Source organism: Odontesthes bonariensis, chromosome 21, assembly GCF_027942865.1.
Source record: "Odontesthes bonariensis isolate fOdoBon6 chromosome 21, fOdoBon6.hap1, whole genome shotgun sequence".
Taxonomy (NCBI): Eukaryota; Metazoa; Chordata; class Actinopteri; order Atheriniformes; family Atherinopsidae; genus Odontesthes; species Odontesthes bonariensis.
In genome coordinates this window covers 22,674,809-22,692,551 of record NC_134526.1, presented here as the reverse complement: position 1 = coordinate 22,692,551, position 17,743 = coordinate 22,674,809, and the positions used below count along the sequence as shown (strand labels likewise).

Genomic DNA, 17,743 nt, shown 5'->3' with positions numbered 1-17,743 from the left:
TAATGTCTTTAGTTTCCCAGGCGATTCGGACTCCTTTTCAGCCATACTGCTGACCTACAAAACACAACGGGGGACAAACATCACTTGATATACAATCTCACTGCAGGGCAACAGTGCGGGGAGCAAGCAAACAGTTGGAAACTGATAGTTTTTAGGGATTTCTCCTCTTTCCAGCGAAAATGCGGCCCATCAGTGCAATGACGCAGTTTGGAAAAAACACTTCAAAAACTAAACGCATAATATCAGCTGCTCTCAAGTCAGACAGTGATAGTTGCTCCCGCCGCGTCCTAAACACAGACCTTAATGCGGCTTTAACTTATATTTATATTTTCATGATGTGATGTCTGAGCGGCACTCCACCAACACCCACCCACCCTCAACCCCCTCCCGACGGCACACCGAGCAGGCAGCCGCTCTGGAGCTCTGCTTCCCCGAGAAACAACCAGGAGGAGCGGCCAGCGGCTCTGCGGCCGCCATGAAAAAAAAAAAACAAAACAACACACCGTCAGATCCAAACGCGAAACAACCAATTTCAACGACCTATTCTTTTTTTTTTCCTTCTTCTTCTCTTTCCGATTACCCAGCTGTTTCCCCAAAACAGTAAACCGACGAGCTCAGGCGGCGCGGCCGAGCAGCCCTGTAAACCAATACACCATAAATACTTGAGGCGCATCAAATATAAATTTCAAACGGGTTAAAAATAAATACGGCCGCAGAAGCCTGCATCATTAATCAGCGGGGTTCGCGGTGTTTTGTTGCCCGCAGATGCGAATTCGGGACAGCTTACTTCGCCTCTGGACATGGGTGCTGCCCAGGGTAAGAAATCACAACCGAACAAGTAAACACGGGTAGCAATGCGCATTACCGACGGGTTTACATTTTAAAGACAGACGTCTTGAAGCAGTACCAATACACAGCAATGCGTTTTACTCCGTCAATTAGCAGACAATTCAGTTTATTTCGACGTGAACCCGAAGTGTAGCTACAGCCGACGTTTTGAATCTTAATTCATTTTAATCGATTTTCACTAACAGTTTAAAATCACATAAAGCCAATCTTAACTAAGCTATCATGTGTACACGTCACACTAGAATATAAATATATAGGATATAATAAAAGTTAGGCTACTTTAAGCAACTGCGACTTCAGCCGAGGCAACAAGGACACGAAAAAAAATGGCATCTTTAAGAGTCTAGCCGTTTAAAAAGACACTTGCTAAAATTAACCTCAGTCTAAACACTGCAAGTTCTAACTTTCTGTTTATAAAAGTAAAGAAGGGGAGAAAAACAAGAGTAGCTACAGTCAGGTTAACCTTCAAAGGCTGCAAGAAAACACACAAGACCAATGACTCGTGATATCCAAGCGGGCGGGATCCGAAGAAGGGCTCGTTCAGAAAACACAAAAAAAAACCTTTTTCTTTTTTGTTTGTTTGTTTTTTGTCCCCCCCACTTAACAAAAACACAACCAGGCACAAATGTTGACCCGCAAGCGCCCCGAAGCCCTTTCCGAAGGTAAGTTAGGCTACATTGTGTTGGGCTCGGTTGGGATCCCCGCGGCACGGCGGCGGCGGGCGGAGGAGCTCGGCATTTCAGCCACGTTTCAAACTTTTTCACGGTTCCATTGAAACACACACACACAAAACTTTCTCGGAGGAAACGTCTCGAAAGCGGAGGGTTTTTTTTTTTCACATCGACAACAGCCCCCTAAAAATTCCAACGTGTAGGAAGCATTAAAAAAACAACCCCTCCGCGCCCTTTGTAATCGCTTTAAGGCTCCAGTTTAGGTTTTAAAAACGCCGACAACGTTGACATTTTAGCTGAGAAAAGAAAAGGCAAACAGGAGAAGAATGAGGAAAAAAAAAAACAAGGCACGACGAGCGCTTACTTTAATGGAGAGAAACGTCGGTGAGGGACCTAAATAAGCCAACGATTCTCAAAGTCCGTCCAGGTTGCTGGGAAAACTGGAGTAGTCCATTACAGGCTAGTCCGAAGGTAAACTGGGGGATAACTGAGGGGGGAGAGAAAGCCCCTGGCTCGTCCTCCTCAGCAATGAAACACAGCATTGTTTTACAAGCCCCGCCCATCTCCTTCACTGCCGCCCAGCCCTGGACGTTTCGAGCAGGTCCTGTCTGACTGGCTGAGCCAAGTGTCAATCAACATCCCCCAGTGTATTAAAAAAAACCGCACTCTGGCAGCCCGCCAGCACTATAAAACCAATTATGGAGCAAGGAGGTTGAGCAGTTTCAAGGTCCCCTCTCCCTTCAAGACTGAATGATCAAAACAAGCAGAGGGTTCTCCTTTTTTTTATAGGCCTATGTATGTGTGTATGTGCGCGTGTTTGTGTGTGTGACTGCACCCTACGCACTTCCACGCCGATTATAATGAGCGTTCAAAGATCGCAGAGTGAGAAAGAGAATCCAACCCTTAATATTGTTATTGAACAGTTCTTTAACGTGGACCTCAGTTTTACTCACCAGGAAGTAGTTAATATTTAACTCAGCCGCAGTAAGTGACTTTTTCTTAGGTTATCTCCGCTCCCCACTCTCGTGGGATGGGAACAACGCGCCATCCCGTCGCTTCCAAATCAAAACTCGACGTAACGACGTCACCGTTTTCCGAGGGGCCCTTGAACATTTTTGGCGTCGTTTTCACCGACAGATCGGTCTGCACTGTACGTGAAGTGTGTCCATTTGCTGACATAAAATCAGTCATTCAGACTTTTTTTTTTCAGCTTTCAAAAGCACCCTGTGCCTTTTATCAAATCAGCCACCAATCAGCCGAGACTTGTCATTGCAGTCACCTTCGTGATGGTGGCATTTTTGATACACTGAATCCATCTCTCGGCGAGGAATAGGCTAATGCCACGCTTTGGGTATGCAAATGAGCTAACCGCAGGCTGTAGGTGAACCAAGGCTGGGTGTCTCCTAGTACCGTGTCCAAGTCTGCGGGGACAAACAGCACACATTTGCATAAGAAGAGGAGGAAAGTGCCGTAGCCTACTCATTTAGTACCATTACGTTAAAATTCAGAAGAGGGCGTTATGGGGGCGCGCAGGGTGGGTCAAGTCTTTGGTGTCGACTGGGGGCTCTTAAACCTTCTCACATGACCTCACTGCTCCTTTTGGCGCATAACACAGTTGGAATAGCGGCTTTTTATTATCTCAAAGTTCCCTCTGAAGTACACCGCTCCGTGTTACATAGTTGCAATGTTTGATAAAAAAAAAAACTGAAAAAAAAATTCTGAGTCAGTTTCAAGTTGCCCATTGTACCCCCCTCCCCTCTCCTCCTCCCGCAGCGTGTCTGTTTCAAGGCGCCCCTCTAACAGGGGAAAGAAAGCGTTTCAACGCGAACGGAGAGCAGGGAAAGCAGCGCAGCCGCCACGGACGCCTGCTCGCGGAAGGAAGCGGGGAAAGTGCGACCGCTTTTCGGGTTCCGACGAGAAAATTCGCTCGCTCAATTGGACTCCATAACTCCGCCACGAGAGACGAGCGTGTGGACGAGGCCACAACCGTCACCCCGCCGGCCAGTCTGCTCGCAGGTTCTGCAACCCCTGATCAGACCCGGGGAGGGAATTACCAGGCGGAGATCAGAAGTGATGTCCCGGACAGTCCGAGGGGACCAAGCGGGCCTTTGTTCTGCAAATCGCTCCGACTGGGAATTCAGACAATGGCTTCAAATTAGGGCCCCATTGTTGCTCTCTTTTCACTCCTCCGCGAGCGAGGCAGGTTTCGTCTCCTTGTTGTTTTCCTCTCACAGGGGTTTCTCTTCTCCACGTTGCTGTGGGTTTGGTGACACGGGGTGGCAATTATGGCAGCAGTTTTATATGTAAAAAAAAAAAAAAACAACATCTTTTTAACACGCGGTTTTAACTCTAAACATAGTCCCAGGGTTAAAACCGTCATTTGCTGTAGAATAAACACGTGTTTAATCATAGTCTTGCTCTAATTCATTTTCAGAAATCGGCGAGATAAGCCAAAATAAACATTTTTGTTTTTCTCTTATGGCGCTCCGGGCGCATTTCTTCAGTGATTTATTCGCAGTTGAAGCTTAAAGCGTGTCATGACCCGCGGAAAAAGAAAAGAAAAAAAAAGAAGGTTATGGCAGGGTTGAGGTACAAGGCAGGGGGTCAGTCCTCAGCGGGAGGTCACACGGTCACACAATGAGCGCCTGGTAGAAAAACTACAATGTTTGCTGAAGATTAGGCTCCTCAGCTCAGGAACAAGGAGACCGCTGACTCAATATTTTAGCAAGTACATTTTACCCCCCACTCCCCCCAACTCCAGCGACAACATCCATCTTGTTGGTCCGGCTCTTACCTGAACGGCGCGCTCCACCTCCTACTGAGAGGCTGCCAAAGTGTCAGAGCTGGGGTTCGGTTTTTTATTGCGTCACATCAGCTGAAGGATCAGATAAATGAGTTGATTTGGCAGACAGACTATCGGATTGTCTCTGGGGCTCTGGATGCATTAACCCGCGGGGAAGAGGGCAGGAAGGAGAGCATTCATTAATTCAGTCCTCTCTGGAGAGGGAAAAAAAGGGATACATCAAATAAAAGAAAGTCCTCTTGCATAAGCACGCACCTATCAGCAGAAGCACTAAAGTGACCACATCTCACTTGGGGTAATCTGCGAATAAAACTCCAATATATATGTATTATATATGTATATCTATAGATGTATATTCCCCAGTAAACATCAATAACCTCAATTCAAATAGGGGGCTGTGTACGAAATGTAAATTAAGCTAAGATGCAATGATAATAATCTAATAAATCAGTGTTGTATTCACAATAGAGCCCAGAAAAGTAGCCTACATGCAAAAGTTGAAAGTGAGACATTTCACTGCTTCGTAAAGAATGGAAGCTCGTTTCGAATGGTAACAGGCCCGTATGGCTCCCCTCCTCGTTGCCTTGCCATGATTGCCAGTTTGCCTCAGTGCATTTTGTAGTGGGCCCTTGTTCCAGATGAAGACTGTGACGTTTCAGGATCCCGTTCACCTACGGATTGTTGTTTGCAAAGGAGCTTTAACCTGTATTTGTGGATGTCACTGATCTCTGGGGAGTGTCCCCGAGCCCATTGGCTCCTGTGCAGTTCTGCCCTGGGGCTCGAAAAATCACAGGCATCCAGCACTGATGTTCACCTGTGCTCATTGTGCACAGACATGTCTCCAGATTCTCTGAATCTTTGGCTGATATTATGTACTTTGACAAATCTTGTGTTCAGAAAACATTGTTCTGAAATTACTCAGAGAATATAAACCTATAGCAGAGCTCTTAGATCCAAGGACTCAGGTCAGCTGGTCCAGTCCAGAGTCCAGACTAAACATGGAGAAGCAGCATTTAGCTGTTATGCTGCAAACAAGTGGAACAAACTACCAGTGGAGATTAAACTTTCACCAAATGGAGACATTTTTAAATCCAGGTTAAAAACATTTCTTTTCTCATGTGTCTATGCATGAAATCTGCACGATATCTTTGAACTTATCTGGACTGTTGCTTGTTTTTAATCATTTAAATTATTTATTTGTTTCTCTTCATATTCTTTTACATATTTTTAATGCTTCTTCCACTCCCTGCTGCAATGCTTTTATTTTATGTAAAGCACTTTGAATTGTTTTGTACATGAAATGTGCTATACAAATAAATTTGACTTAGACTTTGCTCCAGTTGGAAGATGCAGTTTTTTGACTGCGAACTCTGTGAGACTCCACCTCTCTGAGGTGCTCTTTTTACTCCCAGTCATGTTACTGACTTTTTGTGGAGCCCATCCCAACTTTTCTGAGGCAAGTTGCTGCCATCTAATTCAAAAAGAGCTAATGTTTTATGTATAAGATGGTAAAAACACTCTCAGCGATATGCTTCCTATGTTCTATTCAGAGAATATTATTAGTTATTGAGATTGGCAAATCATTCATTCCAGTTATTTGAGTTGTTGTTGTTTTTTTACAATATTGTTTAATTGTCAATTGAGGCCCAACACATTTCCACTACATCGAGCTATTCTGACGTTTATTTCTAATTTCTGCTAACTGCAGGGTCACGTTCTCAGATGGACTAAAATAGGAGCAAACCCTCACACATGGAACATACATACAAGTGAGTCTGTAACGCCTGACATCACACCACAACTCCCTCACATGTCGACACATGGTTCTCACGGGGCACCTGTCAATCATCAGGCAGGCAGCGCCTCGCAGCATTTTATGATGGACCGCTTGTGAGGTTCGAGGGAGTCATGGTTGGGTGGGTGGATGTAGAGAGGGGGGGTTGAGCTTTCCGCTGGGGGACAAGCAGCTGGCTGTAGACACGCTTCCCTGACAGGCGTGCAAAATTAGGTTTTGGTGTTAGAGTTTCTGTAAAATCAGCTTCGGCTACAACAAATAGAGCAATCAAATCTGAGGAGAATTTCCACCAGCACAATATTCTTCAAACTCACATAAGGAAATCATGAAAACACACCCATGCGGGGAAAGGATTCAGTCAACCGTGCACGGAGAGGGTGCTCGAGCAAGCTTGCAGTGCACGGGTTGTGTATTTTTGGTACCTGCTCCTGACTCATGCGGTTAGAGCTCTGTGAAATCGTGTTTTTCTTTTGTTTTTTTGTTTTTTTTTTAGAATAAAAAAACCCATCCAGCCTCGCCGCAAGCAAGAAGGATGCACTGATGCAACAGACACATCCTGCTGGTAACAGTTCAGCTGGGATGTGTCAGAGCTACTTAATCCGCAATACTTCCTGATGCATATCTCACCGGGTTTATAGAAGAAGAGGAACACGGCTAGTTTTACGGCCAGAAATATCACCTGGGTAACCGTGCAGAGGTGGCGCAGCGCTCTGACCACGTCATCTTCTGCAGAATGAAAGTCACTCTGAAGCCTTCCAAATAAAAGAGGATGTGCTGCATTTACATAGGATCTATTTTTCTCTGTCAGTAGCCCTCTATTTGCCTTTCACTCAGCTCAGCTGTCAAGCGGCTACATCTGGTGCAGCAGCGCCATCTGTTGGAGAAAGAGCAGAACTGCAGCCTGGGCGGATCTGACCATCAGATCTGCGCCCAAGCGCCACAGCTGTAGTAAATGGTGCCTCGCTTTCTGAAAAACTACCCCCCACCCCCTTCTACCACTTCTGTGTCCTTTCTCAAGGGAGACATGTCGAGTTATAACAGATGTTTTTGAACCGAGTAGCTGCAGTGCTCACACTCGCACAAGCGCGATAACCCAGACAAGCACAGGAGTAATGGGGTATAGTTGAGCTCGCACATATTGCGCACCACACTGCACTGCACTGCACGCACACACTGCACGCACACACGCATGCACTCGTATGCCAAACACTGTTTCCCTGACGGTGAGTGTTTTGCTGGCGTGGCAGTAAAAGGATATCAGAGGGAAGCAGTCTCAGCAGAATCACAGGGGTGTGGTGGGCTGGAGGTGGGAGCCGCAGTGAGATGGAATAAATTACCAATACCAAAGTACACTTGATCCTCAATCTGTATGTGAATGCACCACCGGCCTGTGCGGATATGTGAATTCGCATCAGTGCAGGCACTCTCTTTTGCATGTGTGTACAGGCCAAATAGACCATCATTCAGCCCAGAGTGCTGCATGAAAGTAGGACATCCTGATTAATGGATGCAGCGTGACTTTGGTTAGCCGTGGAGTTGTGCTGTCATACACAGAAACAGGATATGATGCACAGAGCATGAGGATGGGGGCTGCTCCCTCCTCCACCCACCTCACACGTCTATCTGGTTCCCCCTTCCACCCCTGTAATATAGAAATGTGAAGATCCATTTTTGGAAGAGCACAGGAAACGGTTGTGTATCAGCAAAGTATCTTTTTTGAACCAGCCTTGGATAAGTCTGTGTCCATGCGTAGAAATAAATAACACAATAAAAAACGTCATCCTCGTTTTCTCCGATGAGCCTTTACCGCCATCTGTTGTCCGAACTGTGCAACTGCTGCAGAAAAATCAATCAGGACATTTTAGAAAAATAAATACTTAAGTCAGAGAGCATTGACATAAAGCAGATTATCCAGTGCTGCACTTCTGGAGTGCACGAAAACATTTGGGAAAGGGTTTTCAGGTTTTGATATATTTAGTGACTGGATTAGTTGGAGCCTTCTCTGACCTTTGCGAGAATACTTTTACAGTCATCTGAAACAGTACTGCAGCATACCTGAAGCACAAGGCAGAAAAATGCACACGAGACTCAACGATAGTTCTGCTTTGGTAATGTAGAGTGAATCGGTGCAGTCGCCACCTTTATTTTACAGTTTGGATTTACAGAGTCGTGTAGGGCATTCTATGGACAATAACTGCCAGGGTGGTTTAATGTGAAAGGCCGACACCCTCAAACTTTTCAATGTGTCACAATACCACCACACCAGTGGTCTGATTGGAAAATTACAACCGTTGTTCCATAGATTGAATTTGGTTGCATGTTTGTAATATCTTACAGCTGCATTTGCAAAAGTTCTTTGCAGCAACTAGGGTGTTTGGTCCACCACTGCAAGTAGTAGTCCATATAAAGTTTGTTAGACTTTTGAAGTAGACAACTTCACTACCTGTTTGGAAGAGAAGCCAATTACAGGCAATACATGAAGCATTGCATTTACAGGACTGAATATTAGCCCCTGGTTTATAAGCCGTTTCAGCTGAAGACAGATAATTAACTTGCTGGGAATAGTATAGATAAGTTTTAAAGTTAAAAAAAAAAAAAAAAAAGTAAAAGTATGTTAGTAAAGTCTTAATTTGATGCCTTTAAAGTGAAAGCAGTGCATTTCCAGCCATCAAGGCAAAATAAGTTTCTACAGATAAGATCAATACCAAAGTTACCATTTAACAATATTGACAGCTTTCTTTACCAGTTTAGTCAAAACCATGTTGAACAGAAGAGAATGAGACAGTCAAATATGTCGGAACACATGTGCACTTTATTGGGATTTAGTCAGTGTACAGGTTGGCCCCACTGGTCTGGCACCCCATGTTACCCCAGCATTTCAGGACCCCTTGCCCCACCACCCAGGGATGAAACCTCCAACAGGGGGAAGAAGGTCACAGTTGGGTTTTTGCATAACAAAACAAAAAAATTAAACAGGACCAAGATATTTTTTAAGGCTGAAAGTACAAAAAACCCAGACATAATTTACATATAAGCGATACTACAACCATGTTTAAGTATGCGCCAACCACTGGGCAGCCTTCACAGAGGCAAATATGTGTCTGAACAATGCAGTTAACATTTGGAATCATGTGTCGAACAATGCAGTTAACAAACATTTGGAATGACTCAAAGAAAAACAAAATGTACATTTTAAGTCCCCAGATGCAACTGCAGAACCCTGGGGTGTTTTAAACCTAGCCAAAAACATTACTGTCTCCTTCATCGTTCCAGTTTTTTTTCTTTTTTTTTTTAAATCCTGAGTCAAGCGCCAAAAATAACTGAAGCCATGCCAATGAGTTGGTCATCTAGGCTCTGCGCCCAAGTGTGTATGAGAAATGTGTGGTGTGGTTGTTTTGCACAGAGCTGAAGTTGTTGGGCGTTTGGTTGGGGAGGAGGAACAGTCTGTTTAGAAGCATTTGCGGTGGACAATGGAGGGGCCAGACTCATCGTACTCCTGCTTGCTGATCCACATCTGCTGGAAGGTGGACAGGGAGGCCAGGATGGAGCCTCCGATCCAGACAGAGTATTTACGCTCTGGTGGAGCAATGATCTGTAGAAACAAAGCAAGAGTTATATGGCTACCAAAGTAGTTTAGGTGCATGTTAAAGTGGTAAATAAAACCGCTCGTAGCAAGTCAACCAACCTTGATCTTCATGGTGGATGGGGCCAGGGCTGTGATCTCCTTCTGCATCCTGTCGGCGATGCCGGGGTACATGGTGGTACCTCCAGACAGCACGGTGTTGGCGTACAGGTCCTTACGGATGTCAACGTCGCACTTCATGATGCTGTTGTAGGTGGTCTCGTGGATTCCGCAGGACTCCATACCTAAGAGCAGATGAACACTGTCAGCAAGTGGTGTATGGAAAGCGATGCCTGAACTTTCATTTAGCATGAAAGCCATGTTGGGTTACTCGTATGAGTACATACCAAGGAAGGAAGGCTGGAAGAGGGCCTCTGGGCAACGGAACCTCTCATTGCCAATGGTGATGACCTGTCCGTCAGGCAGCTCGTAGCTCTTCTCCAGGGAGGAAGAGGAGGCAGCGGTTCCCATCTCCTGCTCGAAGTCCAGGGCAACGTAGCACAGCTTCTCCTTGATGTCACGCACGATTTCCCTCTCAGCTGTGGTGGTGAAGGAATAGCCACGCTCTGTCAGGATCTTCATGAGGTAGTCTGTGAGGTCGCGGCCGGCCAAGTCCAGACGCAGGATGGCGTGGGGCAGGGCGTAACCCTCATAGATGGGCACTGTGTGGGTCACACCATCACCGGAGTCCATGACGATACCAGTGGTACGACCAGAGGCATACAGGGACAGCACAGCCTGGATGGCAACGTACATGGCGGGGGTGTTGAAGGTCTCAAACATGATCTGCAAGGAGGGAAAAAAAAAAAAAAAAAAAAAAAAAAGTTAGTTTGTTCAAAACAAAGCTGTCTGGATTGTGGCCACTGCACTCACTACATGCATTTAGAGTGAGGCTCAGACTGAAGTTAGTAGAAAACTGTGCAGAATATAAACATTCCTTCACACTAGTGCATGTCAAGAAAAGTCATGTCATCAAGTGCTTATCAACTAGCGCTGCTAAACTTTAGACACAAGTGCAGATAGGCACACAGTCAAGAGACCTGTTGATGATAGATCATCTGATAGGAGAGAGGTCCTGGAGGAAGAGGGAGGAATGAGGAAGTGAGAATGGAGAAGGAAACCAAGAAGGCGATGAGGCAACAGTCTCAACCGATCTGTGCAACATGGGTTTATACCTGGGTCATCTTCTCCCTGTTGGCTTTGGGGTTCAGGGGGGCCTCTGTGAGCAGGACAGGGTGCTCCTCAGGGGCAACTCTCAGCTCATTGTAGAAGGTGTGATGCCAGATCTTCTCCATGTCATCCCAGTTGGTCACAATACCGTGCTCGATGGGGTACTTCAGGGTCAGGATACCCCTCTTGCTCTGGGCTTCATCACCTACGTAGCTGTCCTTCTGGCCCATGCCCACCATCACTCCCTAAAGAAGACAGTTAATTTATTAAACACTTGTAAACAACTGCACTTAAACACATGTTATTATCTTATTGAAACCCTAATATAATAAAAAAAATATATAGGGTTTCAATAAGAGAATACATTGCAAAAATAAATAATTTCAACAATTAGTGTCAATTTGAAATAGTTATGTTTTGAAACATTTAGTTAGAGTTCAGTGCATCACCAACCTGATGCCTTGGGCGACCGACGATGGAGGGGAAGACAGCACGAGGGGCGTCATCTCCAGCGAATCCGGCTTTGCACATACCAGATCCGTTGTCAACAACCAGTGCGGCGATTTCATCTTCCATGGCTGAACTGTCAGAGAAAAAAAAAAAAAAAGCATTAACAGTGAAGTCACACATCCTCCCATCGGCAGCTGTTCTACAATCAACTCACTTCCTGTCAGAGCAGCAGTGCGCAAAATTAGCCGCTAGGTGGAGCTCCAGCCCCACATTCCGAGCAAGCCAGACAAAAGGAAGTGGTGCTGCATTCTGTTGTTACCATATAAGGACATGGTTCGGTTTTGAGCAGCTTTGCGGCTACCGGCGCTGTGGCGCGCGGCCAGAGTACAGCAAGAAAGAGGAACGTTCGACATTATCAGACCCGGCGCCGCGAGACCACTCCCTCCGGTTCAATACAGTTTAACTTCCCCCTGCCCCCTCCTATTGTTACCCAATACCCATCAAAAATCTTTACTTCGATATTACTGCGTCATAATGTGGACAGATTCGTTTTCTGCACAGGCTGACGAGACTATTTGCATATTTAGAAATTTAGGGAGAACTTTTGGTCTCTATGTTAAACGTTTGAAAAGGTTGCATAATAAACTTTTCCTTTCTTTTTTTTCTCTTCCCCCACCCAACTCATGAATGGTCTCGAGTCTATGATTGATTAACCATTTCCTGAAAGCCACGCCTTTTCAGGCGCTGAATGATTTGCCAATCGCCGTTTCCTTCTTTCGTGTTAAACTGGCAAGATGTTGGGTTTTTGGTTAATTACTTAATGAATTACCGTCTTTTCTGGCCTAATATTTCTGGCCGCCATTTGGAATACGACTTGAATTGTGAACTGCAACAGTGATTAAGAAAAACTTAACACGTTTAAGTGGTTTTCATCATACATTAAAATGACAAGCAACCGTGATTAAAACGGTAACCGTTACAAGTCTGAAGGGCGTGATAGCATGATATGGCTAGGCTAATATGCTAAAGTAGGTCACACCCCACTGCATCGTGCGCACAAAGGGAGCCGGGATTCAGACAAACCCCACTTGAGGCTCCAAACTACTTCAAGGATAAGAGGCAAGCCACCATAAAAAAAATACTGCCGAAGTTACAAACCTATGCATTGCCGACTTTAAGAAGCACCGTTGATTTTAAAGGTAACATTAACCGTAAACCGGTTGCACCTGCGAAGCAGTCAATTTACTTGTCACTTGTACCAACATATCGATAAACCAAACCAGAATACAGGCCCTTTTCTGTAGATAAAGTTTTAAGCAGAAGTAGATATTGTATTTGGCAAGACAAAGCACCTCGTGGTCTCTGCCATGGTTTACATTTAAATTAAAAAAAACATTTTTTTTCAAAACGACAATTTAAACAAAAACAAACAAAACTGTTCTCATTGTTTACTTGGTAGTCGTTCTAAAATTAGAAGCATGCAAATTACGGTTTCTATCGACTTACCTTTTGGGTGGGGGGCTTTTCGCTTAAAGGGAACCGGTTTCAGGCAAATGATATCCCGCACAAGCTGCGTGTGACGGCGCTCAGAGTGAATCTGCTGGCCGTGGGCACTTCAATTTTATACTGCGTCAGTTGCCCGGCTCTCGCCATAAAAGGTAAACTTTCGGAATTACGCCCTCTGATTGGTCCAGCGTCATGCACTGGGGCACGTCGCGTGCACGCTGTGGTGCACTGAACGCTCGCGGTTTGTGAGCGAGGGAGAGAGAGGGAGGCGATAGTAGCAAAGAATTGGAGAAAATAAAAGGGAAGGGATTGATGTGGTGAGGCCTAGTAAGTCTAATCTCATGATATCCTGTTCATGTAAAGACTTAAAAATATGTATAGAGGTCGATAAGAATGAAATACGTCTTTTCTGCAGCTGTTTTAAGTAGTTAGGCAACAACTTGTGTCATTTGAAAGGGCTCAGCACAGAGGACTCCTCCCTGTGAAGGCTGCAAAGGCCCAAGACTTATCCAAAGCCTTTTCTCTCTCCCGGTTCCTCTCTCCACAATAACCTGACATTATCTGACATTTCACACAGCACTTTGCGCCGATGTGATGCTGATGTTGCTGTCCATTTTGAAAAAAAAAACACCTTAAGACTCCATGACCAGGTTAAACAAATGACTTGGACCAGACAGACACACACACACACGGGATTGTAAAGCTGCTCTGTCACAGGATGGGGAAGGACCATTTACTTCACATAGGTCACCTCAATCAGACACCACTGACACTCACAGGCCTCCAGTTGAAGTGAAATCCCTTTGATTTTCCTTTTTTCCCCCACTTCCTGGTCCTCTGTATTACAGTTAGACCTGATGTATAAAAGTAGTGGGGCTTTTCAAGCTTATCCTGAACAATGACACTATCTCAGTCTCAGCTCCAAAGGCTAACCTTGAGCCTGCCGGCTGGCAAAATTCACATTTCTGATTCATTGCCATATTTAATATCATTCTCCACTAGATCACAGTGTGATGTTCTTTGAAACCCTGCTTTAGTTCTTTACTTTCAGCCTTCTCGTTCTCTGTTCTCCCCATCCCTCTGTCTCTTTTCCTGAGTAGGTAATGATGGTCAACAAGCACACTTTTTCATTATGTGCGTCTAAAACGTGAGCATTGGTAAAATGGCTTGGTGGCCATTTAAAGCTGTAACTGTGTCCGCTGACACATATAGCTACTTCTTCTCTTCCTCTGGTACCACTTCCCCTTCCTCTCAGTTGCATCAACTCTTTGTTTTTTCAATTCTTTTTTTCATGCCTTGTCTTCTCTTTCCTGACTTCATTCGTTGTGTTGAGTTGACTTTAAATGAACGTATTTGTCTCCCCCACATTTGTCTGAAATTAAATCTAGTTTTCTGTTTCTCCAGTGTGAAGCAAAACCATGCTAACTTCCCTGTAAACCTGCAGATCCCTGCAACGTTTAGCATCATATTCAGTGCTCAAAGGTCATTTTTTAAGTCTTTCCCAGCTTCTAGACACCTAAATCACCATTTGGTGGTGAAAAAAAGTTGTTTTTGAATTTAACTATCAGGGCTGTACCTGCCTATTCCTTCATGCTGACTCAGAGCTTCTCTCATATACAAAAGCTGTTAGAGGTTTTACGCATGTAAATAAGGGCATTTGTGGCGACCAAAGGTCCGTTGCCTCCACTTACTGATTTACAGGCTTAAAATCAAATCTTATACATTTCCGGACTATGTCCGCTTGAAACACGTGTTCATTTATATTGGTTGTAGCTGTGGTAATATTAGATCTCTGGGATGAGGGAACGAGAAAGGAAAAAGTGGTGGGTTCAGGTGACACAGTGAACAGATCTGAATAGATCTGAGCATAAACAAGCTGAGAGGATTGTCTCTCTCCGTGCTGCTGCCGTGATGACATAAACGGGGATTGGCTGGGAAATGTTTAATCCTGCCTCAGGGTGTGGCACTGGATTTTCAAATTCATAATGTGTTTGCCCATGCAATGTGTCACGGCTCCGCCCCATACTGCTATGAATTGGATAATGAACATTTGGCTTGTTTACCTGGCTTGTTTTCTGTTTGGCTGAGTAATATTTGCATGTGTTGCGCTGCTCTCTGGTAGTAAGTGAGAAGTCTCTGGTTAAGTAGTGTGTTGTCAACACTCTTCAGTGGGAATCTCTGCTTGCCAAGTGCTTGGAATACTGTCCTGGAAAGACTGCTCCTCATGTAACACAACAGTGCGTGTGTGTGTTTGTGCTTACACCCTGAGTGTCAGATAAATGCAGGCTCTCAAACCTGCCAATGTCCTTACTGCTTTAAAGCCGCCTAATGGATTTTTCTCCGGATTTTTTTGACCAGTCAGGAATTTACAGACAGTCACTTAAAGGTGTTGGGTATAATAACCATTACTGTGATTAGTGGTTGTCTTAGCAGACCACTTGTCAAACTGTGTAACGCTTTAACAAGAGATCCAAGTGTTGTCGTTTAGAAGTTAGCGAGAGGTTTGGAGCTACCGATATGTACCACGATTTAGCTGTAAAAGTAGTGATAAAATCAAATTGTCTTTATATTCTTACAAAAACATAGCCGGAGTTACTTTGCATTGCTTGTAGTTATCACTCTTCATTTTGCTTTACTTTAGGCTACGGCTACACGAAAACGAAACAAGGGTTTTTTTTTAAAACGGGTACGAAAATTATTGCGACCACACGGGAAAGCTGCTGTAAAGACTCAGGTCCAGATGGTAACGATGAAAACGATGAAAACGATGCAGTACACATGAAACACCTCTAGGTGCGCTGTAAGCCACGCCCACCGGTTACACCAGAACAATAGAAGAAGCAATGCGCATCCGTGTACGCCCCTACTTCTACCAGCGCGAAGCTCACGTTGTTCCTTCAACAATGCCGCTGTAGTTAGCAGTGTCTGCAGCAGTGCTGCTATCAATGTTGTGGGGTCCATGATGATCGCTGTCTCTCCTTGTGTTGTCTTCTTCTTCCGGATTTTGAATGGAAGCCGCTTTTTGTTCTGGTCACTGACGTATGTGTATACGTCACTGCGTTGGCCATGTGGCTGTGACGCAGATGTAAACAAATCCGTTTTGGCTGTAACAATGGAAATGAAACGACGCCGTTCTCAGATCTTCCTACTCTGGAACCCGTTCTCAAAAACTATCGTTTTGGGGTAGTGGGAACGCCGGCTCCGTGTGGCCGCGACAGGCAAACGATAAGAAAAAGTATTGTTTACAGTGAAAAACGTTTTCGTGTAGCCGTAGCCATAGTTCCACCGCATATAATTACAATTTACACGTGTAAATGGTTGAGATTACTGACATGGAACATAGTTGCAATTTATGAAGCTCCTGCAGGAAAAATCCTCTGAATAGAGCTTAAAGTGTCATATCCTTGTTTTTGAGACCTGCCTGTTAAAAGGCAAACGCTGCTCAAACATCCAATGTTGGTAAGATACGGTTTGCAGGTGATTTGTTCAACATCATGACTGCAAGTTAACCCATGATGTTTTATTAGCTTGTTGAATATAGGATAATATTATGAGATAGCAAAATCCACCAACTAGTAGCACCAAACATGCCCTATGTAGCTTCAAAGCTATTGGATAATAATATATTTATTGTTTAACATGCACAACGGTCTAATTTTGTAAGATGGAAATAACTGCCAGACGGTCTACGGAGACAAACAAATCCCAAATGGTTGGGTCTTTTTGGTGCCATCCATTTGAGCCAAAATTTACTGGAACATCCCCAAAGTTGTATCCGACTATAAACGTGGGAGAACCTCACCAGCCCCACCCTGGAAATCCAACATGACTGCGTCACCCACAAAAAGGTGATGATAGCTGTTGTAATAAATGTTTTATCAGCACTTGTTTGTGTCAATGAATCACTTGCATACATAATATTGGGCAACCTCTGTCTTTGAACATATTGCTACGCTAATCTTATGTGCAAAGTATAGCGTAATGTGCTGTTATCAAAGTGCTAGCCTGGTCAGTGTGCTAATCTAACTTCAACTGGAAAGTGTGACTTAATTTTCATCTCCAGCTTCCAACGTCCATGGCAAATGGAACGCAGCTTTAGCAGCAAGCTTTAGTTGATGGTAAAAAGATTTTACGTGCTTTTAAATAAAGCCAAACTACCTGCTTTCCTCTGTTTCCAGTCTTTATGCTAGGCCAAGCTAACTACCCAGTTCTGTGGGCTACTAGCTGTATCTTCATATCATATAATCTAACATGCATCATAAATACGAATAAGCTTATATTCCAAACTGACACCCGATACCTTAAAAGAATTACTTGTGAGCACATCTGACAATTTTCCCAGAAGTCAGCTGTCCAGCTGTGAGGATACAGTACAATTAGCTATTATATAAAAACAGTATCTGTTTAGCAACTGCAGCAGCCTTGATTTATGTTGTGTAAGTGAAACAACAGGTGATAAGTGTTTTGCCTTTGGCCTGCTGAAGTCAGGCACCACCAAGGCCATGTGATAAGACAGTAAACCCAATGATTGCTGTAGCATGTGTATTTATAATACATGTGTGTAATTCACAGTCAAAGAACTTTAAATGTCAACAAATAATCAAACCAAAAAGCTAAGTTGACAGGGCATTTACGTGGCTCAAAGACACGCAGCCTTACAAATATTTATTATGAGCACATTCGTATGCTTGTGTAGTACCAGCTTTTCTAACAAACTGAAGCTGCTGTGACAGCCAAATGTGACGTCACCCGCCCAGGTTTTTTTCACATGAAATAAGTCAACCAACCGGTTGGCCGGGAGCAACAACAAAAAAAGAAACTGTCTGTTCTGCAGCATTGCCACTCCCTAAGTTACTAATGGCTTCCTGTTCCTCAAA

General features: G+C 44.4%; 1 protein-coding gene across 1 annotated transcript; it reads right to left on the bottom strand.

The window, feature by feature from the left end:
- Nucleotides 1–8,908: 8,908 nt before the first annotated feature.
- actb2 (actin, beta 2) lies at nt 8,909–12,974 on the bottom strand. The gene is made up of 6 exons (XM_075453127.1): nt 12,867–12,974; nt 11,364–11,493; nt 10,916–11,155; nt 10,088–10,526; nt 9,804–9,985; nt 8,909–9,710 (listed from the first exon to the last, which is right to left on the bottom strand). Exons 2-6 carry the CDS (start codon nt 11,484–11,486, stop codon nt 9,567–9,569), a joined length of 1,128 nt encoding a protein of 375 aa, XP_075309242.1. The 5' UTR covers nt 11,487–11,493; nt 12,867–12,974; the 3' UTR covers nt 8,909–9,566.
- Nucleotides 12,975–17,743: the final 4,769 nt, after the last annotated feature.

Coding starts and splice junctions, on each gene's coding strand:
- actb2 (XM_075453127.1), bottom strand. CDS start 11,486: ATGGAAGATGAAATCGCCGCACTGGTTGTTGACAACGGATCTGGTATG. Junction 11,156..11,363: donor TCGGTCGCCCAAGGCATCAG/GTTGGTGATGCA, acceptor TGTCTTCTTTAG/GGAGTGATGGTGGGCATGGG. Junction 9,711..9,803: donor CATCCACCATGAAGATCAAG/GTTGGTTGACTT, acceptor TTGTTTCTACAG/ATCATTGCTCCACCAGAGCG.